The 27,275-nt window shown below is 39.2% G+C and overlaps 1 protein-coding gene across 1 annotated transcript in view; it reads left to right on the top strand.

Annotated features, from left to right (window-relative positions):
- The window catches only part of LOC130708096 (uncharacterized), a 312,771-nt gene that overhangs the window by 141,052 nt on the left and 144,444 nt on the right, over positions 1–27,275 (top strand). Inside the window, 1 exon segment of the mRNA XM_057545243.1 lies at positions 12,023–12,139. Within this exon segment, the coding sequence (XP_057401226.1) occupies positions 12,023–12,139 (117 nt within the window).

Raw genomic sequence — 27,275 nt, forward strand, 5'->3', positions numbered from 1 at the left:
TGCTGGTCTTAGGTTGATCCTAAAAGTGTACACTCACCGCTGATAACACTTCCCAGACTCTTTCGTTCTTGATTTCAGGAGGGAAGAGGCTTATTTCTTCTCCTGTCCACTTACTAAACGTTGTGACCACAATAGAACGCAGCTCAGAATCAATTTTTTTTTTCTTATGATGAATACTAGTCAGAAGGAGTTTTTTTTTTCTTTTAAGTGATTATATGAATGCATCTGGATGTTTATAGGAAAAAATTATATTCTTTGGAATTAACTCTTGTTTTATTTTGGTTTGAAAAAGTTTAAAGAAACAGCCATATTTTTATATGTTTTTTTTTTTTAGAAGGGCATCACTGAGTCATCCTAGAAAGAAAACAAGAGAATTTAGTACAAGAAAATCTGGATTAATTTAAAATTTAGAGCTTGAGATCTGAATGCTTTAGCGTGAATCTGAAAGCATACCCTACATCTGCATTCTGATACCCATTTTCTTTCAGCGCATACTATTAACATAGTTTCCATTTGAGGAAGATCAGAGGCAAGTACAAGAATCTTCAAAGGAACGAATCTAGCCCAAGATTTTGTCCTTGACTGCGCCTGTATTTTTTTTCCCTCGCTTCCAAAGCGTCTGCACTGCTTCCTTGCTTCTGGAACACCCTCGCTGTCCCCAGAGTCCTCAGACTATGTTTTACGTGGATAACAATTTCAAATTTTACAAATATTTCAAGCAAAAGCCCTCCAACTCATCCTGCCACCTGTTCGTCTCAGTTTACTGAGATTTCTTTTTTAATATCTGAACCTAACTTACAAGAAGCTACTTTACAGGGTTGTGAGAAAAAAAAAAAAAAGAGGAAATGATGGATAAGAGATTGTAAAGTATTTCTTATCATTGCAGCCTTTTGTCCACATGTTTTAGACCCAAGATCAGTAAACCAAGGCCCTGGGGGCCAAATCCACTTTGCTAAAGAAAGTTCTATTGGAACACAGCCGCACCGATTCTTGCGTTGTCTGTGGCTTCTCTCCTGCTTCTACAGGAGTTGTACCAGACACTGAAGGACCTGCAAAGCTGAACTCTTGGCTATCTGGGCCTTTAAGAAAAAGCTTGTGGACCCCTGCTGTTTTATAAAGGGGTAAGAATTAAGTGTTTCCAGGAAGAGGAATCCTGACCCTGCCTCCCCTGGATCATCATCCAACAGGAAGAAGCCCCCCACTCTCCCCTGCTAAGTTTCCCTCTGTACTTTTCCTCCCTGAGGAGACGTCAGGTCCTTTGCTGACCACCCTGTCAGAGCAGACAGTTTAGGTGCCCAGGTTTTCTTTCCGAGAGGAGAATCTTCAGGCACACACGCTACACGGTCCGAGCTTTACTGGTTCTCCTCTGAGCTTCTCTGTTTTACTCTAAATCCAGCTGGCAGCCTTGTTGGCGTCCCCTGACTCTTGGGGTGACTAGTCATTACTCCTTTTTGAACGTTGGCTTATGCTTCTCCTAATGGTGCCTATTGATTTAACAGACCTACTACGCTCCTAGCCTTTTGGCTTCCTAGTGCCGGCCAGGAGGAATTCTCTGCCCAGCATTTCCTCATTTCTGGGCTGAGGCCCAGCACCGGGCCCTTCGCAAGTCCCTCTTGGCTCTTCTTCTGCATCCCGCTCCTGAGTATCGTTACCCTGTTGTGATGATGGTTGATAATCAAGGCTCACTCTGTATGAGGCACTCTGCTCAGTACCTTCAATACACGATCTCACTTGCTTCACACAGCAACCCCATGAGGTATCAACTGCTAGGTCCCATGACCACTTCATTTACAAAGAAAGTAACTCCAGGTTTAAAAGTTTGCCCCAACTCAGACAGAAAATGATAGAACTGGGACTTGAACCCATTTGACTCTAGCATCTTGTAATCACAGTTATATCACATTCTACAGTTTAAATATAGATCAATTACCATCACTTGTGTCAAGCAGGATTTCCCCAAATCCATACCAGCTTTGGAGGACATAGGTAGACACTTGTTGAATACGTGAACTTGATCCGGAAGGAAGAATCTAATACCAATGTCTCTTAGGAGTTCTGGGCACACTGGTAGCATTCAAGAACAAAGCACTTAGGGGCAGTATTAGGAAAGGGTATGCTTGTTTTGACTTGTTTAAGGTAGAAGGAAAATCTCAAGATTGGCATGAAGTCAAATTCCTCTTTGAGTCATTTGTTTTTGTCACATAGGGTAGGATCCTAATGCCTCCACACTTGTCATACGGACTTACTGTACCATTCGGTAATTGCCACTGCAAAATGCGCACATTGAAACTTTCTATCCAAATGGAGTGGCTGCATTAGACTTAATTAGCATTTCTTCCTTTCACCAAGAGTATTATGTTAACAGAGCTTTTTTTTTTTTAATTGTATGTTTAAAGAGACACAGGCAGACTCATATCAAGGCTGTTTAAAATTTCTAAGTAGAGAAAGAACACATAAGAATTGGAGTTGGATCCTGAGCACAGCAAATTTGGGGAGTTACGGTTAGCTCAGATATAACACCTTTCAGGTGGCAGTGGTCGTTTTTGAGCTCTTTTATGAAGACCGTGACACGATCCCTATACCATAGGAGCTTAAAGGCAAAGATGAAGTGTCTGCACACATCACATAGGGGATGTTTTCTACACTGCAAAAGAGCAGTAGCCCTTTCCAAGAAGATGTCATTGTCAAAGCTAAAAACGTTAAATTTCTGCATACCTTGATGAGAGAGATTTGTATTCTCCATCATTTTCATCAGTAAGCATTTTTGATTGTATACTGTTACTCCCTTTTAAATGCATTTCAAAGCACACCCTGCCGATTCTGGATTCTTGAGTTTTTTCCGATCATGAACAATAGCTGTGTTTGGGGATCTATAAAATACATGTGTACAACCTGACACCTGTTGCTTTGGTGACACGGTTTGTTTGGTTTCTGTGGACTTAAACTGGTCACAAACCATAGTGGTACAGAGACAAGTTGAGGGATTTCTTTTTGAGGTGTTGAGGAATTCCCTTCTCCAAGAGCAACCCTATCCTCTCCCACAGCTGGTCTTGCACCACAAGTCTGACAACAGCAAATGACAATGCCAAGATCCACCCTATCCTACCACATTCCCAGGCATCAAAATTTCCTTTGCAACCAGCAACAGTAGCAGCAACAACAACAGCTACACAAAGCACCCTCTCAGGAGATAACGATTTCAGTTTTCATTTCTGTTCTAAACAACACTCAGTTACAGCACTCACTTAATTTCTTTTGGAGATTAGAGTCAGGCGACATTGCATCTTAGTTAAGAGGAGAGACTTGGATCCAGAGTGCCTGGGTTTCAATCCTAGCTCTGGCGCTTGTAAGCTGTGTAATTCTGGGCATGTTACCTCTTCTCTCTGTGCCTTAATTCTCTCATCTGCAAAATGGGGGTTCATAGATGTAGAGCACATAGAAGAGTGCTCCACACTCTTAGTGTTTATTAGAGGTGTTGGTATGTAAGTTTTAACAGGTGCATTGAAAGAGCATTGGGCTGGTTGTCAGGAATTTGAGTTTTAGTCTCTTTTCTGCAATTAACTAGCACTTATCCTTGTAAAGAGGGTTGAGTGATCATAGATAAGTCAGTACCCATCCACCTCTTTCAGGTCTACATAAAACCAGGAGCCTGAACCTACTGGAATTTGGGATTTGTTCTAAGTCTAATAGCCTAAAAATCTGTGTTGCTTTATGACAAATGGTATATTATTGGTGGGCTGCTATCAGTTATGCTCTGTCTAATTGACTGTACCTAGTTTATTTTTATGCGTACTTTGGAGCTAAACATTAAAATGAAGGAATGAGAAATAGGATCAGTAAAAATCAAGTGGACGGGTAATGAAACGTTCTGCTGGGGACTCCAGGGGAGTAAGTCCCCGTCCTCAAGGAACAGACAGTTGTACAGTTGGGACAAGAGGTGGGCAATTCACTAGACACATGTAATAAAGTGCCTTAAAGGCTAGGAGAAAAGTTCGCTTGAAGGTAAGTGCGAGATGAACTAGTTATACCCATACAGACCCCTGGACCCCAGTCTTGTGGGCCCTGGGAGAGCTTCATTGAAGAAATGATAAAAGAAGCACATCTAGGACCAGCAGGAAAGACAATGCTGCTTTCTAGAAACTGGAAGTAATTCAGCGTGGGTGTCAGACAAGGGGGTGGACTTGGGATAGGGGTAGGGATTGACCTGGAACTGCGGCAAGAGATAAGGCTGGGGTGAGATTTTGAAGAGCTTTGCAAATGCTTTGCCCTCAATTATAATCAGATTACACCCAGTGATGGGCAGTTTAACAAGCTCCAGGGAAGTGACAGGAAATGTTCATGAGGAGAGGTGGTTGATGTCTTGGAAATTCACTTCGTAGACAATTTGGTGCTTTAAAAAATGACTTGAGTTATTACACTTCTTCCTCTCCTCCTGGTATCTGTAAACTATAGCTGTGTACACGAGAGTTGTTGGCAAGACAAAATCCTCTCTCCAGTTCTCTGGGTGAATGGCATATTCATTCTCACACTCTTGCATAAATCTGCAGAAGACTGTTTTTATACTATTCCCAAACTCCACGCTTAGGTCTTTGAGTCAGAGTATTTCATAATGTTTCATCGTCGATGAAAATCTTACAGTGTTTCTTCCCTTTCTTCTCAGAAGGGAGAACAAAACTGTATATGATTTTAATACCTATATTCCATGTAATGCTTACAATGTTATAAAGCAGGAGTGATGATTCCTCTTTTGTACGTAAGCAAACTGGGAGTATGAAGGTGAAGTGACCGGTTTGAGTTCTGACAGCTAAGAAAGTGCAGAGCTGGAATTTGAACTGAGATCTGCCGCTTCCTTTCTCCTTCTTCCCTCACTTATTCATCCTCAGACGTTTTCCTGACCCATATGCAAGGCCGTATGCTAAGGATGGATATACATGGGCACACAAGAACTTTTCCCCAACTTCTCTTTGAGATGAACATGCACCGTGCTCAGTGTTAACAGTTGTGCAATGAAAGCAATAAAGGAGTGGCCATGTTTACAAGTTTGGGGGAAACTGAGGCAGGGTATGTCTTATTTAAATTGGAAAAAAATTAAGACTAAATAATTCCTCCCCATTGTACAGCATTGTTTTCCTGCTAAATCATTGTTCACTGAATACAATGGGGAAATGTAATCTTGTGATTAGATACATGTATTTGCATGGAGGCAGTCAATGCTGGTACCCACTGTAGGCTCAATGGCCCTCCCAACACAGATGGCTGGAGGATGAAACCAGAGTCTGTGGTTTAGTCTCCAGTCACTAGGATTTATAAACCTGCCTGCTTGGAGAATTCCCTGGCGGTCCAGTGGTTAGGACTCTGAGCCTTCACTGCTGGGGGGCCAGGGTTCAATCCCTGGTCAGGGAACTAAGATCCCACAAGCTGTGTGGTACGGCCAAAAAATAAAAAAAAATAAAAAATAAATAAACCTGCCTGCTTGTGGGTTTTTTCCTGATCTTTTTCCCTTAAAGGCAAAGCATCATCCACTCGCATTTGGGAGCAAGGCCTGATCTTCACTGTGAAAAGGCAGTCATTTGTGCCCACATACTTTTAGGGCTCTTGTAAATTGCTTTTGTGATGATCAGAATTTAATCCAGTAGAACCTGAAAGAACCAAATATCAAGTGACCTTTTCTAGACCCGCCTGTCTCCCACCTCATTTTGTAGAGGGTTAGAGGGGCAGCCAAAAGGCAAAGAATGTGAGGCTCTGGCATAACCCTGTGTAGGAAATTGCTCTGCTGAGAGCCCGGTGTGCCTGTTAACCGGACGTGGCCCTCTTCCCCCACCTCCTCCATCTGCCACGTCTTAGAGCTCGCAAGTGGGTGGGGTCCCCTCGGTTGCCTGGGGCTGCCATTCCTTGTCATAGTCTGGGGCATCTTCGTTGAGAACTTGAGGCAGATTCTTGAAATATCTTCAGTGATGGCAGTTCTTGGACCTTTGAGGGGAGATTTAACATTTCGTAATAGACAACCGTCGTTCGGCATCGTGTCTTGTATTTGGCCAGTCAGATATTTTGGGTGAGTATGAGCAAAGTGTCATTTGATTCCTTCCCCTCTCTGCTTTATAGCTTTGAAATAACTCTAGTGGCAGTTTGAAAGAAGTTTCAAAAAGTATTCAGAGCATTCTTCTGGGAAGAGATATAGCGTCCCTAAGTAACTTATTTTGAAGTCTAACTTTGGGTGCGTTCTTTGAAAATAAAATAGCATCCTTTACTTAAATATGCATTGATAGAATTATGACTTTTTTTTTGCCACAGGTATGTAATGAGTTATTATCTCACATTATATAATCCCGGCTATAGATACTGTTATTTTCTATTTCAGGTAGAATGAGGAGAAAGGAGCTAGAAACAAAGGAGCTTTAAACACAAAAAAGAGAAGAAAAGGAAAGAAAGGGAAGTTGTATCACTGTATGGAAAAACCTTTACTACCATACAGTAAAGAGAGGGTTTTCCTTCTTTCTTTTTCCTGCTTTTGGACACTTAAAACAAAAATACTACAGATTATTGCCTTCATGTTTTTAATGCTCTGTAATTGTGTACTGAGGCGAATCCCATTATTTTTAAATCACTTAATGTTGGAAAACAATTGGATAAACCCCACTTGGAGTGCCCTTGGGTCATCCCAAGCCATTTGGTTCTGTTAATAAAATTAAAACAATTGGGGGAAATATACAGATGCTTTCAAATTGGCTTTAAAATTATGATGTCTGTATGTATGAAAAAGAGGACAGCTCTTGGGAACTACATAAAGCCCAATGCTTCATTACTATGTGCAAGAGATGTGAGTCAGAAGTAAAGATTTGACATATATTTTTATTTTGAGATGCCGTGCTAATTTACATCATTCAGCCCTTTCACTGCTAAACTGTAAAAGTCCATTAAGTGACTGAAAGGAATATACAAATTATCCACTGGCGCTCCAGGCTGAAGTTTTACATACACCCTGTTAGTCTATCCACCAGCTAGCTGCAAGATTCTATTAAGCAGTAAGTGAGAGGATTATATTGCCCTCAAACTGATTGTACAGAAGACTCTGCAGTCAGTCATCAGAGCCCAGGACCTTCTGAAAAGACGCCAAGAGATATTATAACTTGCTCTATCATGATTGTCAGCCTGGTTAAAAAACCCAGAGCTTCCACGTGGATCTGGTTCCCTCTGAAGCTGAGCTTATTTCCCCAGCTATTGACAAAACTGGGAAAATTCCAGTCGTGTCATCCACGGCTGCCCAATTCAGTCCCTGGTGCCTTATAACAAACGTGGCCCAGAAAATAGCGAGCTATAATCCAAGAAAACTCCGTGTCTGAAATGAGAATTCTAGGCTGTGAACAATAACTTCTGCATTCCCCTGAATGACTGTCCAGTGTTAACATTCCAGAAGCCGGCAGTTGCTACTGGAAATATTTTTGCCTTGTTTCCTCTTGGTGAATCGAAGGAAAACAAGTGCCCCATCGAGATCATAGGGTCTATTGGGAGAGTGTCTTAGAGCCATTATCAAAATAGATGTAACAGTGTTGCCTAGGTGCTTGGGGCAGCATATTTTTAGGATAAAATGCTCTCTTCATTGAATAGAAAAAGCACCAGGGAAGGTTTTTCAAGGGCAGAATCTTTGTAGACTCTGACATGAATCAAAGACTGTTGGGTGGGTGATCACAGCCAACAACAATGAACTAAGGAACTCAGTGGGAGGGCTTGGAAATTAGAGAGGTTTTCCTCCAGCCAAGAAGTTCTTTAGAATGATGTTGATTTGTTTTTCAAGGTATAAACCAGTGTTACTTAGTGAAATCAAGGTTATCTTCCATATATGTCAAGACAAATTTATTGAAACAGAACATTTGGCAGAAGGATGTCAGATTCATCGTAAACCATGTCTATATGCTTAGCTGAAAATCTATCATTTATGAAAATACTCAGGACCAGTGTATTTTCTTTCCATTCACAGTGAAATTTTTATAAGAATGTGGTGTTTTTTTCTATAGCTTGGGGAAGATTCCTTTACCCCAATGTAGTCATTTATTCATTTTTTACAGCACAGTTCAATCATTTGCTCCTGTGTGAAGAATTCACTGACTTTCCAAAGCACACTCTCAGCAGCTGTGGGGATGCATCCGTGTACACGGGTGTCTGGTGCTGACTTGAATCCAGAACCGTTGCACTGCACACTCAGTTGTATTGTGATTTGTTGACATGTCTTGTCTCCTCTGTAAAACTGTAGATTCCTTAAGAGGCAGGGACTTCCTCTTTCTTTCCCAGCCCTGCACGTGTACAAAATGGTAGGCTTATTGATAAGCGTTGAGGATTCAGCTATAAATGAGACAGAACTCTGCCCTCAAGAACTCATCCTAAGTCACTATTAAAAATTCTTCTGCCTTTACGTATCTCTTTGTCATTGAAGAATTATAGAATGTAGTGGTTAGAAAGGAAACTGGAATCCTTCTTTATATGTGATCTAAAACTCTCATATGGCAATTTGACAATTTCCCTTCTGTTTCTGAAGAAATATAAAAATCTTTAGACAGTCATTCAGAGAAGGGGCGTCTATAGATTCAGCTGCTATAATTGAATCACTCCTGAGTGTTTTCTGCAACATGGCTCCAATTCTTAGGGCACCCATTTTGTAAATGATAGTAAGTGTTATGATAAGATAAACATTAAATAGCTCTTTTAGTGCCACCCATCTGTATTTTCATATTTTATATTACTTTTATTCTTATTTATATCAAGATGTACTTTTATTTCCTTTAAAACTTCTTACAGTTTTGTTTTGTTTTTTTTTCTCTTTTCACACTTAACTCCCCAGAAACCTTTGTATTTTTCTATTTTCTCCTTGATAAGCTCTCCTGGTTTTGCCATGGATTTCCATTTTTGTCAAAGGTATTTTTGTAAGGTTTTGAAAAATTAACTAGATTTTCTTCTACTTTTTTTTCTTTTTAATTTGATTTGTGGAATGGTTTTCCTTGTGTTCTTCATTTTGCTTCCTAATGGGCCATCTAGCTCACCTGACCTTGTGGACAGTACTATGTGACAGCATCATAATTGATGTTCAGAAAAATGACCTTGAGACACCAAAAAATATCACGTAATTTAAAATGTATTATTTTACTTATATACTACTTTTGGGTGGAGGATTTCTATTCCACATAAGCAATAATCCTTGCCTCCAGGATCTGACCATCTCATGGGTAATATGCACGTGAAAAGGTATAAAAGAATCTGGCACGTCTGTATATGATGAGAGTACCCGAAAAGATATGAGAACCAAGAAATCATTTTCTGCTAGGGTGGTTTGAGAAGTTTTCATGAAAGATTTGAATGGAATTTGAGTTGAACGTTGAGCCTTGGAAGTAATTTTAAGAAGAAAAGAGGGGCAAAGATAGATCATCCTCAGAGGGACGTCTGAAGGACACAGCAAAAACTGAATAAATCAAATTGGTGCATCAGGAAGTTCATATAAGGTAATCATTTTAATGTTGCTGGAAAAGTGGATGAGAGTCACATGGGGCAGGGATTTTGTGGGCTAGGTGAATATTTTATGTTTATTCCAGAGGCCATAGGAATCTATTGATTTTTTTAAAAGTTGATTTAACGACATGATCAAAGCCGTCATAGGAAGAGGAATATGATCGTGGTATGCAGTGTGGATTAGAGGGGGACGGGACGGAGGCAAAATGCCCAGTTAGGCGATAACTACCATAGTTCAGGTGTGAGCTCACACAGGCCTCATTTAGGGGCCTGTCAGAAGGGCCTTGTTGCGAAGGATGAGGATATAATGTTCAAAGAAGAAGAGGAACTGGTTTGAAAAGGAAGGTGATTATTTTGTGTGTGTGTGATGCTGGGTCATCCCAGTAGAAGTTTCCAGCACTGGGTTAAAAGGGATGGGGCAGGGGAACTTGTGCTCATGCCTTGATACTAGAAAGTGAACAAATGATGACTTTGTATTGACTTTTGAGGAACAAAAAAAGGGAAGTAATGCTGTTCGGAAAACATTTTGTTTTTTCTCTTTCTAACTAGTTATTGTTCCACTCTTCCTGAGAAAGCAGAGGCTTGGGTTTCTTTTTACATAAGTATAAGGAGAGCCATGTAGAGTGGAAGGATCTGGTAGTCGAATACTAATTAACCCCTAGAAAATGACTAGCAACACTCTCTTGATGCAAAATAAATTTTCAGTGAAAATCGCAGTGAAAAATCATTCATCTAAAGTTCAGATTCTAAATCCTTTTATTCTCAGCCGTGACCCAGCCAGTTTGGTTCCTTTGACTTATCCTTGGTTTTCTGTGAGTGTAATAATACAGTAACACAATAATATCTCTGAGGAAGGTGATGGTGTGTGCTTCTGTTGATGCAATTAATATTACTCTTAATATTTCACCTATTATGTTAAAAAGTAGGTGCTTTTATTATTATAAATACCCTGAATTAGAATGCTAATTTAGTCAATTTTGATAGGATTATCTTAAGTTATAATGCACAGGCTTTTTTTTTTTTTTTTTTTTGAAGCCATGCATACTTAACCAGTTCTCCGTAGTTAAGAGTGGTTAGGTATTACTTCCTGTTGAATTAGCAGTTGCTGAGTAGTTGAGTCTTTGTACAATCCTGCAATCCACTAATGTGATATTTAATGAGGAGACATCAGTCTGGAGAAAGGTAGTCAATATAAATCAGTGTTTACAAAGTGTGATTAACTCTGAAATATTTCATCAATGCTGTGGTCCCAGGCAGACTCTATGCTAATTACTAGAATCTGTGCATGTTTCAGGGGACTTGGATGGACCCTGGGTATTGCAAACATGGAGCAGCAAAATTGCAATTATGCTCGGACCGTCTCTGATGACAATTTATGCATTTGGTGTGATGACCTCCCCCTTCCCAAGAGGGCAATAAACAGAATGCATTTTCATTAAGATACTAATGCACTTAATCACAAGGGGAAAGGGTTAGGAAGTAACGAAAGACCTTCAAGCACTATGTGACAGAGCTGATAGGGGAGAGAGGCTTTATTTTAAAGGCAGCTTCTCTACAAAGCTGTAGGCAGCCCCAGAGCACTTCCCACACATAGTCTTTGGCACTAATTGAAAAATTGCAAGTTAAAGTTTGGATCTTCTGGTGACATCCTTATCACTTCAAATGTGTTGTTACTAACGTAAATGATGTAGACTGTAATATTAAAAATATAATTTCATAGCAGTTTATTTTGATTTATAGCACTTCCATGCAGCTTGAGTGTTTGGAATTCATTATGCAAGTAATTGAATAAACATGATGATGATGATGGTGATGATGGTGGTCATGATGGTTGTAATGAAGATGGTGATGATGATGGTTGTAATGAAGATAGTGATGATGGTGGTGATGGTGATGATGATGGTGGTGATGGTGATGATGGTGGTGATGATGGTGATCATCATCATCAGTAAACATTTTCCAAGAGTAAAATTGTATTGTAAGGCTCTGGTAAGTGATGAAGCGAGAACCATGTAACTTCAGTCCCTGCCCTCAAGGAGCTTACTGCGCAGTCCCAAATTAGCCTGCTGACCATTTTTCACATTGAGATTTGTACTGTTCAGTGTCAGAGAGACAAAAAGTCTGATGCATCAGGGCATTAGTAACCAAAAGAAGTCCAGGATGGATGGTACTGTAATACGGTTTTGATGTTGGTGTTTTTATGGAAATAATCCGCTGGGAAATTTCTTTCGGATCCTCAAATTCTGGAAGACCGCTACTTTGTATGAGTGGATGAAGCATAATTTTAAAGGCTGATTTTAAGCTTAATCTTTTGAAGAGCTTCACCATATATCTTCTCATTATTTGATGCATCTTCAGTGGTTATAGCGAGCATCTGGCTTCATATTTGTGACATCCTCATGACTGCCGTTGACTTTTTTTTGAGGGAGGACGGCAGGAGTAGCAGAGTTGGTGTTGCCTTGGGGATGCTAGGGTTGCCTGGGTCTTGCAAATCTAACAGCTTCTTTTCTTAAACTCTGTGTTTTAGGTAATATAGAATATAGCTGCCCTGCCACGAATGAATGTGAAATCACAAAGCGCAGACGTAAATCCTGCCAGGCTTGCCGCTTCATGAAGTGTTTAAAAGTGGGCATGCTCAAAGAAGGTAAGGCTGTGTGCTAGTGCTCCTGTACTTTAGGCTGGGGGTGTGGGATGCACAGGGAATTACAAAAATATTAGAGAAACCAGGCAACTCTGGGGTCACAGTAAGTATCCTGAATCTGATAGCAGAATACTCCTCCTTTATACCCGGACTTGCTGATCTCTCGTGGCTAACTGCTTGACATCAACAGGAAGGGACAAGGTAGGACACATCTGATGTGTAGCTAAACCCACCAGGTATGCTTGGCAGTTCGGGTTCTTTTCATCTTTACAATTTGCAGAAGGCAAAGGATGAAGGGTAGCCAAGAGGCTACTGTCATTGTCTTTTTGCTTTCTTTACACTACTAGGTCTACAGAGAGATCACCCCATCTTTACTGAGGTATAACTGACAAATAAAAATTGCGTATTTTTAAGGTAGATGACCTGTATTTCATTAATATATATTGTGAAATAATTGCCACAATCAAGGTAATTAACACATCCATCACTTCATATGGGTACCGTTTTCTTTCTTTTTTAAAAATTCATCTTAGGTTTAAAGCACTCTTTATTCTTTTCTAGTCTTTTCTTTGGGACTTAAATTCTATTATAAAGAGTTTGTAACAATGGTATTAAAATTGTTGCTTTCAGTTGGGGATAACAACAACAGACACAAAATAATAACAATGAGCATGTATTCCGTGCTAAACGAGTTGCCTAAGTTCACACAGCAGATGAGGGCAGAGCCAGGAACTGAACCCAAATAGATTCTAGAATTCACTCAAGTCTCCCACCCAAATCAAAGTTCCTGAAATCTTTGTATATTTCAGTATGTCTAGTGAAACTAACATTTTAGCTTGGAGATGGAGAAAAATTGTTCTTCTCTGTGGGAGGCCTAGGTTTAGTTTTTGGTTTGTTTTTAATATATTTCTGTATATGTATGTGCTTTGTAGATGTGCATTTTATATACTGCATTTAGGTTTTACTGTTTCCTTCTCTTCAGAAAATTTGCCAGAGTTTAAAATAAATATGATAATTTTATACAGTAACAAAATGGAAATATGGTCATTGAAGTTTGAAAGAATATGAGGTAAATTAAATATTTAAATGTACTGTTTCTGTTGAGTCATAGACTGTACCTTGTTCCTGGGGTCAGCCTTATGAGTTTGTATAATTTGTTGTTACTGGAGATCACCTATTTTTTTATAGGCTATTTTTTTTTTTTTAGTAAATTTATTTATTTATTTATTTTTGGCTGCATTGGGTCTTCATTGCTGTGCGTGGGTTTTCTCTAGTCGCGGGGAGCCGGGGCCACTCCTCGCCGTGGTGCGCGGGCCTCTCATTGTGGTGGCTTCTCTTGTTGTGGAGCACAGGCCCTAGGCACATGGGCTTCAGTAGTTGTGGCGCACGGGCTTAGTTGCTCCGCGGCATGTGGGATCTTCCCGGACCAGGGCTGGAACCCGTGTTTCCTGAACTGGCAGGCGGATTCCTAACCACTGCACCACCAGGGTAGTCCCGAGATCACCTCTTTTTTAACTTCTGAATCCAAGTAGATCCAAGTATTTATTCCTCATGAATGAACCAGAGCTTCAATTAGGTATGGCATCACCAGATCTCATAATTTTTCCTGGCTTGTTCTTATTCCAAGATTTTAACTGTGAACAATGTCATAGGAAGATGAATGAATCAGATTATATTTGGGTACGTGGAATTCATGCTATTTTTCTCTTGTCCACTAAGAATTAACTCCTCCACTGACTAGGAACTAAGAAGATTCTCCCAAAGTCTTCTCATCCTCAAGTTGAAAAATAATTGTAAACAAGCGTGTAACTTTATCATTAAAGCCTTATGGAAAGAGGACCAAGATATTTTGCCAAGTATAAAAATAAAATAGAAAACAGATTGCCTGCAGCAACATGGATGGACCTAGAGATTATCATACTAAGTGAAGTAAGTCAGAGAGAGAAAGACAAAAATCATATCATATATCACTTATGTGTGGAATCTAATAAAATGACACAAATGAACTTATTTACAAAACAGAAACAGACTCACAGACACAGAAAACTAACCTGCGGTTACCAAAGGGGAAATTGAGGGGGGAGGGATAAATTAGGAGTTTGAGATTAACAGATACACACTACTATATATAAAATAGATAAACAACAAGGACCTACTCTATAGCACAGGGAACTATATTCAATATCTTGTAATAGCCTATAATAGAAAAGAATCTAAAAAAGATACATATATATGTGTGTGTATATATATATATATATATACATATATATATACATATATATGTATATATATATATACAACTGAATCACTTTGCTGTACACCTGAAACTAACACAACATTGTAAATCAACTTTAATTCAATAATAAAAAAAGAAAACAAATTGCCTAGTAGGATGATTCAATTTACATATAAATATATTTTATATAAAATATGCTTATATTGCATTTATATTAAATAAAAAAAATACAAATTTGTACTGTAATAATTTATATTAATACACACACATTAGGATGGTATATGCATGGAGAAACAGAAGGAAGGATAAAGATTGGTACCAGTGTTAACACTAGTGAAAAAAAGTCAGGGTAGGGAGTACTTTTCTTGTTTACTCTATAGCTTTTGGCACTGTTCGGATTTTTCCACAGTGAACATGTTTTGCATTTATAATCCATTTCCTAAATATTTATTAAGTTCCTCTCCCGTGCCAAGCACTATCCTAGGCTCCAGTGATGCCGCAGTGAAAACGACAGACGTGGTTCCTCTTGCTAGAAGAAAGCTTATGTGGAAGATACTAAAAGGATAACAATTTTAACAAAGGAAAACATATGAATAATAATCCAATGATAACTGCCCAACCCATATGACAAAGAGTTTTCCTCTGAGTTAGGACAGTGGTGATAGCTGACTTTCTTGTGGTGGAAACATTACCTTAGTAATTGCCTTAAACCCCATAGCAGAGTAGCAAACAAAACATATTTCAGAGTGTAACAAGTGATTGACAATCATATTTTTGGTCTTAATTATCTTTATATTGCCACTTAGTTGAGCTGTAGAGACTCAAACCAAACTTAACACTCATTCGAAAAGGCTTAATTTAGAGTTTGGACTTGAGGAATTGTTATTTTCCAAAAGCAAATCAATGTTTTAAAAATGTTATAAAAGTAATGTATCAATTAACACTTTGAATGGGTGTGTCCTAGATTTGGATTTTATTGTCAAAAACTAAAATACATGGAGATACGCCTCCATGTCCAGGGAAATAGGATTGTTTTGATCAGTTTGATTTTGCTGCTACAGTGTACTCACCTATTTGCCCTTCCAGGTTTAAGGAGGAAGTAGAAAACATATTTTCCCCTAAATAATTTTCCCCATTGTGTTTTCAAGCAGGAACAATCTTGAAGGGTGGTTAGAGTGACTGAAAAGGTGTGAACTGCGTTTAATTAAACATTGTTGGTGAAAGTAAATAGGACGGGTGCTTATCTATAATTCACACCTCTTCAGTTGCTGTTATCAAGCCTTTAGAGGGACTGTTTTCAAGGGAATTGCTGCTGTTGCTGATATACTCAAAAAATAATTTATTTTCCTTTACTTCCTCGTGCCCACTTTGGTGGAAAAATATCTCTAAGCCCCTTCCCCCAAATAGAAAGGAGATGATAGTTATGAGTAAATATGGAATACTCTTTTTCTTGTGTCCTTAAAAAAATACAGTGAAATATTGCATTACACCCTGCATATAAATGCACAGTTACGTTTGGCCATCTCCTTGGCTCAAGGCTTACCTTCTCAGCCTGGAGAGAATGATACTGTCTTAAATGTATCTTTATGGATGGAGAGGGGTTTCAGTCCCATGCAGTATGTCAGAGATCATGATGTTGTAAATCTATTCCAGTGTAAACCTGTTCAATTCGATCACCGGTCCGTAATAATATTTGTCTCTACAACCCCCGTGTCGGCCACAGCAGTCCATACAGGCTGATGGTACAGCAGGTCGGGAAATTGACAGACCAAATCTATTTAAACAGAAAACAACATGAGTTCCAGAATCTGAAATGAAATCAGATTTCAACAGCTTTGATGGGAATCTTCTTTCCTTTCACAGGTATTTTTATTCACCTAGCCATGTGCATCTTCGATAAAATGCTGCTTGAGGGAAATGAAGATGTTTTCATTAAAAAGGGCGTTTATAGAAAGATGAGACTTTTACTCTTTTAAAAATAATGTCTTGGTTTTACTGACTGGCATTTCTACTAAGGATGTGAGGTACAAAATGGAAGTGGTGGCTTAGCGGGTAAACAACTCCAGTTACATCACAGTGTGTGTTATTAAATTCCTATAAGACGTGGCTTCTCATTAGTCAGCACCAGGATCATATCCAGATGAGCGATGTTTGGTTTTAATATTAGAATTTTTGAATCAAAAAATTGTTACCAGTGGAAGCAAAGAAACAGTTGTGTGGGGAAAACAACAAAATGCAACAACATAAAACTGTGAGAAGTACAGTTAAAAAAAATGGTACTTTGTTCAAATCCAAGTGGTTGCACCGTTCCGCATCCTGAAAAATCCCCTTCGCTTTTTCTGGGCTCTACTTTCTGCCAAGCCTCACGAATGATGGGCCAGCATTATTTTTTCGGCATGATACCATACTGTAAGTCAGAGAAAACCCATCTGTTACAAGATACCTAGTCTCAACATTCCCTTCTCATTGTTTTCAGCTATTGTTTATGTGAAGGAAAAAACAAGAACTAATCAGCGTGCACCTATAAATCTGGTCAAGATTTATTTTTATTTTGATCTTTCTCCTTAGTTGTTTAAAGGCTATTGTAGGACATACCGGTTCTGTTTTCTGTCAGTGGCAAACAGATATTTTATGAAAGCAATAATTATTTTATTTATGTATAGAATTCACGGATCAAAAGATTGAAGAAAGGCTTTTTGCTCTTTATTGGCGTGATGGGTTTCACCTTGGCAACTCAAGTATTTTTCTTTGACTCTTGCACATGAGAGCAAGAGATGCACATTTGTGTGCAATATTATATTCCCCAGCCAGGCCAGCCTGCATGCCATAGTACAGATGAATCCAGGCAGCCTGGCGGACTGGTTTAGTTATTTCATGCCAAGAAATTGTGCTTTTCACTTCGCCTTTAAAAAGATGGTTACTTAACCTTTCTAATCATCACTTTCATCATTTGCAAAATGGTAGTGGCAATAATAGTATTTGCAAATAAAATGTTGTTGTGAATAGCCAATAAGATACTGCAGGTTAGGTGCTCAGCATACCATGTGACCCAGAGCAAGGACCAGATCAAGGTTAGCTATTGTTGCTGGAGACGGTAGGGGTCAAGCTTTAAGGTCAGGTGGAGCTAGATTCAAGCCCTGGCTCTGTCTCCTCCTGGACCTGGGGCAAGGTATATGACCTCTAGGACTCACTTGCTTCAACCTATTTATTTATAAATATGGAACTTAATCCTTTGTCTACCAAAGAAAATGGACAAATCACACACCTTTTCAAACGTGCAAGAAGAAATATAAGAATTCTACTAACCTCATAGGTACATTAAATTTTACTGAGGTGACATTGATATCAGACCATCGTGGAAAAAAAATCAGAGGAGAGAAATAAGTTTTAGCACACCTCCATAAATATTAAGTGAGCTTCTCCCATGTGTCTGGCAAAACATTGTGTTTTGGCTTTTAATTCTGATTTTCCACAACCTTGCATTGTGATTTTAAGCAAGTCCATTCAACTCTGCCTTCATTTCCATATGTGCCGGAGAGCAGTTAGACTACTTTCTTTCTCATCTCTTCTATTCTAAAATTCTATAAGTTTTGTTAAAAATGATATAATGTCTCTAGAAACATAGTACCAATATATGACACAAAGATACTTATAATTATTACTGCTGCTGCTAACTGTATCCATAAGTTTGAAAATACAATAAGAACTATGATTCGATAGACATGGCGAGTGAATTGTGCTACTTTGTCAATTTTGTCTTAACTGAATAATTCTTTGGATGCTTTGCATCTTTCTAGAAAAGCAGGAGGTACATACCTCCTGGTCAGATATATTTGAAGTTTTGTTGTTAGATTTTTAAAATAAAAACATTGCCATAAGTGGGAAAGGAGAAGAGCGAGTTTATATAATTTTAAGTGCCTTCTGAATACTTCCTTTGGGGGAAAATGAGTCATTAAAACAAACAAAACACATAACTATGTTATGTGTTTTGTCGATAACCGTATTTACCTTTCATACCTGATTTGACATCTTTAAAGTAAGTTTCTATTCCAGAGGTGCTCAATATTTTCCTCCACTTTTTAAAAGTCTAAAAAATAGAAGGGTGAAGATTCTATCTAGGCTGGCAATTTACAAGATATGGTATAATCGTGAGTCTTCCTGTTCAGGGTAAAGTCAAAGCAGTGGTTGGGAATCAGCATTTGAAATGTTATTCAGTGTGGAAAGGCACAGGATATTACGGTTTTATTATCACCTTAATACTCACTGTGAGGAAAATAGTGGGACCCTGGGTGTCAGATTCTCATTAATCAGATGAAGAACTCCAGGTTCAGAGAGTTTTAGTAACTTACCCAAGGTCCCATTGCATATCAGTGGGAGTGAGATGAAAGTCAGGTATGTCATATTCTCAGGCTCCTCCTGTAGCTCTATCAAGCCATGTTGCAGGCTTGGCCCATAAAGGGGTCTTTCCTGCTCCAGCTGTGGGTCGATTGCCCACCATCTCAGTATAGCAGGCCAGTAGTGGCCCGAAATATTCATTTAAGGGTGGAGAAAATGGGAAACAGTGCTGGCACTCCCAGGAAGCAGCAGAACTTGTGGGCTTAACAAGGGGTTTGTGCCTAAGATACATGCATAAATGGCGTTCCTAAGGAAGGGGCTTTTCCTTAGGATTCTGAATGGGGAAACCAGACTTTTCACCTGGAGTTTAATGAGGCCACTGCAGATACAGATAATGGTGGGGATCGGCCCGGGAAAGGTCTTTACAGGATAACTGAGCAGCTAGAATATTGCGCATAGAGTGGGTTGGAGAAGGCATTGTGTATCAGGAGCTGTGGAGGTGAGAATGGCAAGGTTAAAGATACTGCATAGAGGGACTTGCCTGGTGGCACAGTGGTTAAGAATCTGCCTGCCAATGCAGGGGACACAGGTTTGAGGCCTGGTCCGGGAAGGTCCCACATGCCATGGAACAACTAAGCCTGTGCACCACAACTACTGAGCCTGTGCTCTAGAGCCTGTGAGCCACAACTACTGAGCCCATGTGCCACAACTACTGAAGCCCAGGTGCCTAGAGCCTGTGCTCCACAACAAGAGAAGCCCCTGCTCACCGCAACTAGAGAAATCCCACACGCAGCAACGAAGACCCAACGCAGCCAAAAATAAAATTAATTAATTAATTAATTTTAAAAAAAGATACTGCATAGAACAATGCATTCAGGTCCGTTCATTTTGGTCAAGCTGAGTTAGTGTCTGTTTCTAGATAGGTCCCTGGGAAAGAAATTAACCTGAAAAAGTATGAAGATCTAGAATGATCTTTCATTTTCATTTCTTGGTTCTCTAGTACCTTAAAAGGCTCATGCCATCTATGCCCTGCTTAAATCTTTTGGCTTGCCAAATCATTTAAAATCCATCGAGCATTGCCAGTCTGTGTAGAAGGGAAGGCCCTCATCTTTTGCTCTCTCTCATCGATTAATAAGACCTACCTCATATTTAGGGAATCTTTGAGTGGAAAAAATGATAGGAGTATAGAGGATCCCTCCGCAGTAGAGGATTCTTTGTGCAGAGACCCTATTTATTCTGAGCTATCTTATCGTAATCCATAGTGTATACTTCCTATTTCTACTTTTTAGTTTGGAGAAGGCATTGTGTGTGTGTGTGTGTGTGTACACATATATACATACATATGAGACAGAGCACAGATTATGCATTTATTCATTTAGCTGCCATTACATCTCTCCAATCAGTTGTCTTGAGCCCCCAGGTTATAAAGAAAAATTATCCCAGAACTGTTTTGCTGCAACTCCAGCTTGTGTTTTGATTTATATATGGCAGTGGGAACTCTGAGAGTCTTCTGGGTTTACCCTATCAGCAGAAGCAGCAAAGAGCAACTTACTTATCTAATTACCCTTCTGTTTCATATCTTCCATTTTAATAAAATGTTCATTTAAAGGCTGTAGCATTTTTCCAGGTAGATTCTCTTTAAAAAATACAAAAACTACTCAGCCCATTTATTAACAAACAGATTTGTTTTTGCTTACTTAAAGAACCTGCTTAGTGCAATTTATCCTAGCAAAATATCTTTTGTAAAAACCTCTGAAGAAGACATTGCCAAGGTGAATTTTTTTTCCCCCAAGTCTAATATCATTATGCTACCAAGTTGAAAACAGAAATTATTGGTAGGGAAATTTGGGTTCCTACTGCCTTCAAAAAGGAGAACAAAGAAAAGGAGAAAGCTTTAATGGTATTCAAGGAAAATATTTCTCTGTTAGATGACAGTTAATAGAACTGCATTGACCTCACTGGTATTTCTTGCACTCTCTGTTGTAATATTATCCTAAGAAGCTCCCTCATTAATGCAGAGTATTAAACAAAACTCTCAAGGTATAATGTAAGCAATAGCAAAGAGCACTGTTTTCGTGAGCTCTGTCTTGACATTAAGCTGTTGGGAATATACTTAAGGTGCCACGAAGACTTATTTCGTGTACAGGTAGTGCACTGCCAGATGGTGACTTTTTTGGGTTTTTTTTGTCATGCTTTGTTGGTATGAAAGCCTGGATAGTCTTAAAATGAATAGCAAAGATTTTGAGGGTAGGAGTAATAACACTTATTCGTGAGAGCTCAATGTGCATTAGGCTATGTACTATGTGCTTTAGTTGGATTTTTATTTTTTTTTGTTAATCCTTATGGTGACCTCCAGAGGTGGGTATTTCCCCATTTCACAGAGGAAAGAAAAGCTTAGAGAGATTATGTTACTTGCCAAAGTTCTCACAATGCATGATGGAGTCTGGATTTTAGAGCAGGCGTTCTGGCTCTACTGCTTATGTTCTGTATTTGTTTAATACAGTAGGAATATTCTACTATATATTTAGCTTGGGATTCTTCAGCAGCTATGGGTATTATGAGATACTGAGCTCTTAAAAGATTACTTAAATAAACCAGTTTTTTTCCGAACCAGGGCTCACTTGATCGCTTTGAGTTCTTCACTTCATGTCCGGAAATAGAATGAACTGTGTCGAAAGGCAGTTAAGTTTCCCATCACTATGAGAGATGAGGTAGAGAACAATTTCAAGTGTCATGTGGGGATTAGACTAGAAGATCTTTCATGGTGACTTCGCACTATGAGATTCTTGAGATCTCAACATAAACTTTGGAATAAAGTTATAAACTGTGTGAATAAACATCAGTAACACTTAAGCTGTTCAGTTCCTGGGAACCCGATTTCGGGGGTCAAGCAGTGTGTGACATCTTATTTAAATCCCAATTGGAGCAGAGAGGAACGTTTTGTTTCGTGACATAGTTTTACTCTCTGGCTCCAGTTTTTAGTTAAGTGAAGTTCAGAACCAAATTCCTTATAAGTTTTGCTTTTGTAGAGAGCAGTGAATCTGAGTCACTGACTTTGAATACCATCTGCCTCAGTTGTTTTGAGGATGTGGCCATAGTGGACCTCTGGGATATTACAATCTTATCTGTTTTATAAATGGGGAAAATTGAAATACTAATGTTTTAAAGATTTGTCCATGACTCTGTATCTAACCCACGTGAGTCTTAGTCTATCACGTATTTCCTGTGGACCTTTGGTTCTCTGGAACCATTTTATATTTATATGTTTTTTGAAAATAACAATTACATTAGAAATGAAGTGGAGAGATTCTCTCATGTGAACTTACCAAACACAGCACTGAGAATTATTGGAACTGAATACATCTATCCTTGCTCGCCACCTTAGTGTGAGAGAGGACAGAAAGATTGCAATTATAAGGAACGGTTCTCTTAGCTCCCTTCCTCGTGCTTTAATGGGAATACTATTAATAGTTAATCATTTATTTGATTGTCCTCATTTGTCATTTCCATTTGTGAATTTGAAATAGGAAGCCAGCATTTATCTAATATGCTACCAATTTTTATACCTTTTGGATTATTAAAAATCCCCAATGGATTTTTCCCCAAGGGGGAAAGAACCTGCTTCAACATTTGCTCTTACACGAGAAGTCTAGTGACAGCATGGTAAGTGGGGAGGGGAGGTCCCGGCCATATGGGACTCTGTTGGATGTGGAATTTTTCCCCACCAGCCTCCAGACAACAGATTTTTGTTCCTTTCCACCAATCCCCGCATATATCAACGTGACCCTGTTGTTCATGACATTGTGCTTAAATTTAATGTAAAGGAATTCTGGTATATATTTGAATAAGACCCGTTTAATGAAGAGCTCCATGGTTTTATTTCCTTTGGGCACCATTCCTAACGTGTTAGTTACCGTGCTTGTTGAGGCTACGCAGAATTCTGCTCCCTCTGTGTTATCCAAGGCATCAGACATGATTTCGTTCACTTTGAAGTCTCCCTCAAAAGAAATCGAGCACTGGCTATTTCTTGAGAGATTGTTCTGGAGTTTTGCGTCTCTCTCTCTTAGTAGGTTGTCGAGCCACCAACCAGCTTCCCTGAGGCAAGCTGTCTGCAAAGGAATAAGCCAGCTGGCTTGGCCAAGGTTGATCAATGATGAGCGGCAGGCTGGGTTCCAGGTTCACAAAACCCACTCAGTGGAGAGTAGGTCAGCGGCTTCCCCAAAGCCAATTAGCTGGCAGAAGTCTGGGGTGCCTGGTGCTAGCCAAATTCCCTGAGCCTGATGGTACTGGTGGGGAGTCCATCCTTGGGCTTTCTGGCAAACCAGACTTAAGTGAATGGCAGATTGTGCTGTTTGAGAGCCAGTGTGGCTTTGTGGCCACGAGAACAACTATCAGAGCCCTGCCACTCCCACCCAGCCTTCCCCGGGCAGACAGCACAGCCCAGGCGCCTTCGAAGCTGCTTGCCAGGTGCGGTGGAGCTCAGCTGAGTATCCACATCCTCATTTTGTTTTTACCTGACTTCAGCTTATATGCTTTTTAATATTGACGTGACTGTGAATCATGCCATTAAAAGAGAAGCACATGGAAATGATTTTGGAAGCAGGAAGCTTTATAGAGACCTTTGACAGGAGTGTTAGGATTTCCACTCTTAAAGCCCCAATTGTAAGAGCCCCTGCTTCTACACGGCGGTCGGGATATCATGGGCCCGATGTCAGAACCCAAAGGGAGGGTTTCTTAGTGATTGCCCTTGGGTTAACCTGTCTCTCCCAAAATGATGTGTATCTAAAGTCATAATCCCTTCCCTATTATTCTCAACGATTACATTTTCAACTGTGAAGTCTTTTCTACATAGGCTGCGTAGTCCTAGCTTTAGATGCCTGGGCTGTTGGATTAGCATTTTTTAGGTGTATTTGGGATGTGGGGAATTGAAGGAGTAGACTATGTAAGAATGAGATCATTTGCATTACCTTGTTTCACTTAGCATGTGTTTCTGCTTAGCTCTGTACTGATTTCTGGTTCTGTTTCTCAGTTCCAGCCAGCACGTTACCCACTTAGGAAGTGAAGTTCATTTTGCCCGGCCTGCCTCTCAGTTCTCAGCTACAAGTGTTTTCCTTGTGGCCTCCTGAGCCCTTATGTAGTGGCTTTTCTATGTCCAGTTAATTTCCCCCAATTAAACTTTTCCCTCATACCTGACTTTTTTGGGGCATACAACTTCCTCTTCCTTCCTCTGCCCGCCCCCTGCCCCACCTTTTGAACATTCTTTTGTTCCAAAATTTCTTCTAAAAGCGAAGTTTCTTCACCACCATAGTGAGTTGCCATTTGGTGGTTTCCAAGCTTATGACCTCCATAATTATCCCCTCCCTATCCCACCCCCCCTCCCCCGGATTCACCCCCTGCTCCCTTAGACATTTATCTCCAGGCCTATTAAGTCTCTTCAGTATCAACATTATCATAATCATTAGTATATTTGAAGCCAATTAAGTGGCAATTACTCTGACCTTAGCCAGTCTTAGGTTATTATCAATTCATGCATAATTTGGAAATATTTGGAAGGAATGTGGATTCTGGCCTTATGGTCTAATCGGTGTAAATATTTCTATGTGCTGTCCAAGAAATACAGCCTGTTCATTATAACATCTAGAGTTGGGGTCGGGTTATTCCTCTGGAAGCTGCTTTCTAGCAACTTATGGACCAAAATCATACATATTCGCCAAACCCATCTTCAAACATTTATTCATCCACTTTTTATCCACCCGTTCAATGAATATTTTTGAGGCATGACTCCATACCAATCACTTTATTAATGCCAGGGTTAAAAAAGTGAACATGACAGACAAGTTTCTGCCCTCATGGAATTTATGATCCATCATCAATAATCATAAGCCTGATTATTTACAATTATATAGATTTTTCTCCCTTCTGAATTTTACCAGCCTTTATGTTGTTTCATACAACTTAGCATTTTAATTTCATGTAGGGAAGTAGAGTGTAAAGATGAAAAGCTCTGTGTCTCAGATCAGATGGGGTCTGTGACTGTGGATCGAGCCCTTGTAACGTGTCTAATGCAAAAGAAGAATTGAATGTTTAATGTTACTTAATTTTAGTTAAATTAAATAGCCCCATGTGGCTGGTGACCAACTTACTGGACAGTGCAGACATAGAATCTGAGTTCAATCCAAACTTTATTACGTACTTGCTTATTATTATTACTTATCTCAAACAAGTTGCTTTACCCGAATTTTTAAGCCTTATCTGTAAAATGGGGGGTTGTAATTCTCACTGCCTCAGAGGGTTGTTTTGAGGTTTAAATGAGGTAATAGTTGTAATATTCTTTGGCAAAGTGCCTAGTAAACAAATAAGAAATCAGAAAATATTGTGTTAATATCAATATTAATTTTTTTTATTCTATTTGTCACTTAGTATTTACCATAGAGCAAAGCATAAACAGCTTCAGAACAGGGACTCTATCTGTTTATATTTGAGTCTACCATGGCACCTAACATAACAACGATCACATAGTAGTTGCTCAATAACATATAACTGATGAATTATTTCTTCTTTTTCAGTCTACTTTAGTAGGCTTTGAGTTCCATTATTAAAACTTGAATATAGAAATAATTTTGTCATAAACAATGATTTTAGAAACAATTCCTGGGCTATCATCATATATAAATCATTTCTACATTTTCCTTTATATGTGTGTGACCATGACAGAAGAGTATTTCAGAAGTCACGTTGTACTGAATTTATATTGAATACCCTGATGATACAGCAATAGATATATCCTGTCTCAAAAAAAAAAAAGAAAAGAAGATGAGAAATACCATTGTTTTTCACCTGTCTTGCCCATAGACATTTCATATGTTAATGAATATAAATGAGAAAAGTAAGACCTATTTTTTAAATTGAAGTATAGTTGATTTACAATATTGTGTTAGTTTCAGGTGTACAGCAAAATATTAAGTTATACATATATATACTTTTTCGGCTTCTTTTCCATTACAGTTTATTACAAGATATTGAATGTAGCTCTCTGTGCTGTATAGTAGATCCTTACTGTTTATCTATTTTATATATAGTAGTATGTATCTCTTAATCCCAAACTCCTAATTTATCCCCTACCCCTTTCCCCTTTGGTAACCATAAGTTTGTTTTCTATATAAGACCCATTTTAAATAACTCATATAAATAACTTGCCTAAGGTGGTACAACTAGTAAATGGCAAAGCCAGAATTTGTTCCTGATTTCTTAGATGCTGAAGCCCATTGCTCTACTGATATTCATAATGAAGTCTTTTGGTTTTTCTCTTAATTAGTTGATCTTACCAGAGTGTTGAGGCGAAATATTATTTCTGGCACATGGAAGCCACCGTTCTCTGCTATTACTTCCTTTTGTGAGCAAGGAGACCTTGATTTCAGCGAACGGTTTTGGTGCCAGAACTATTAGAATTCCAGAATCATTCCTTGTTATAGATACTCTAAAATAAGAGGTCTATGCAATCACAGGACTGTTTTCTGATTTCTGTAGATGTTGCTCTCTGTAGGACCACAGGATTATTTCTTAATGTTTCCATGTAGACTGTTTCTACCTTTTCTTAGAAATGGTTTGACTCATGTTGGAACCGCTGGTATTTCTGAACTACACCCTTTCCAGGTAGGCTGTCACGGGCTATCGTTTAGCGGAAGAGACTGCCGGTGCCTAGCATCTGTGCCCAAGAGGCAGTCCAGGTCACTGTCTGATGATTTCATTTTCTGTTGGTAGCATCACTTTCCTGCTCTGCAGTCAACAGGTCCAAATTTGTGGTCTGTGAACAAATGTATTTCTCAACGATTTCATATATGTCTGTAGGTCTCCGGAGAAGTCATTAATTAGAATCTGGAGGGGATGGTGTAGAAAAATAAAGCTCCACTAATGGTGACAAAGTAAACGGAACAGCGATTCAATTCAAACTCTGTGTGCCTAGGAAATATTAGCTAGAGAATCTCCTGATTATCTCACAAATCTTTAACTATTTGGTTATGTGCTCCAGCAGAGAAAATCTATCAAAACTTTTTTTAAGGTAGAAAAGAACAAAATCCCCCAGCTTTTACAGGTAATTCTACTTCTATTTTAATGCCACTCGGGAACTGGCCTCTTTGGAAGTTCCTAAGCTTATAAAGCTGGGAATTCTTCCCTTCCTCACCTTTCTGACTTAACTTGCAGTTACAGAATCTCACTAGCAACTGCAGTTAATGCATTGATTTTAACTGGAAACCCAGAAGGAGTGAATGCTGAAGTCGGCTGAACTCTTAAACGGTCCTGGGAGACCAGAGTCATTTGCACATTGGAAAACAGCTAATGGGCCAGGGAAGCAGAGGTTAGTTGCAGGGCCTTTCCTATGCCTCCCCTCCATCACAGTGAGAGAGATCACAGATAAAAAGTCTTCTCATGTGACCTGCTAAGGTACCTATACCTCATTCTTTTGCTTTATTTTCACTTTCCTTTTTCTTCATGGCTGGATATTTTAAAGAAATTCTAGGCTGAGGAAAGTAGAGTGGAAAATGCTGAATCCTTAGTTTCTAACGTTGC

The sequence above is a fragment of the Balaenoptera acutorostrata genome, chromosome 1 (assembly GCF_949987535.1).
Source record: "Balaenoptera acutorostrata chromosome 1, mBalAcu1.1, whole genome shotgun sequence".
Classification (NCBI taxonomy): domain Eukaryota; kingdom Metazoa; phylum Chordata; class Mammalia; order Artiodactyla; family Balaenopteridae; genus Balaenoptera; species Balaenoptera acutorostrata.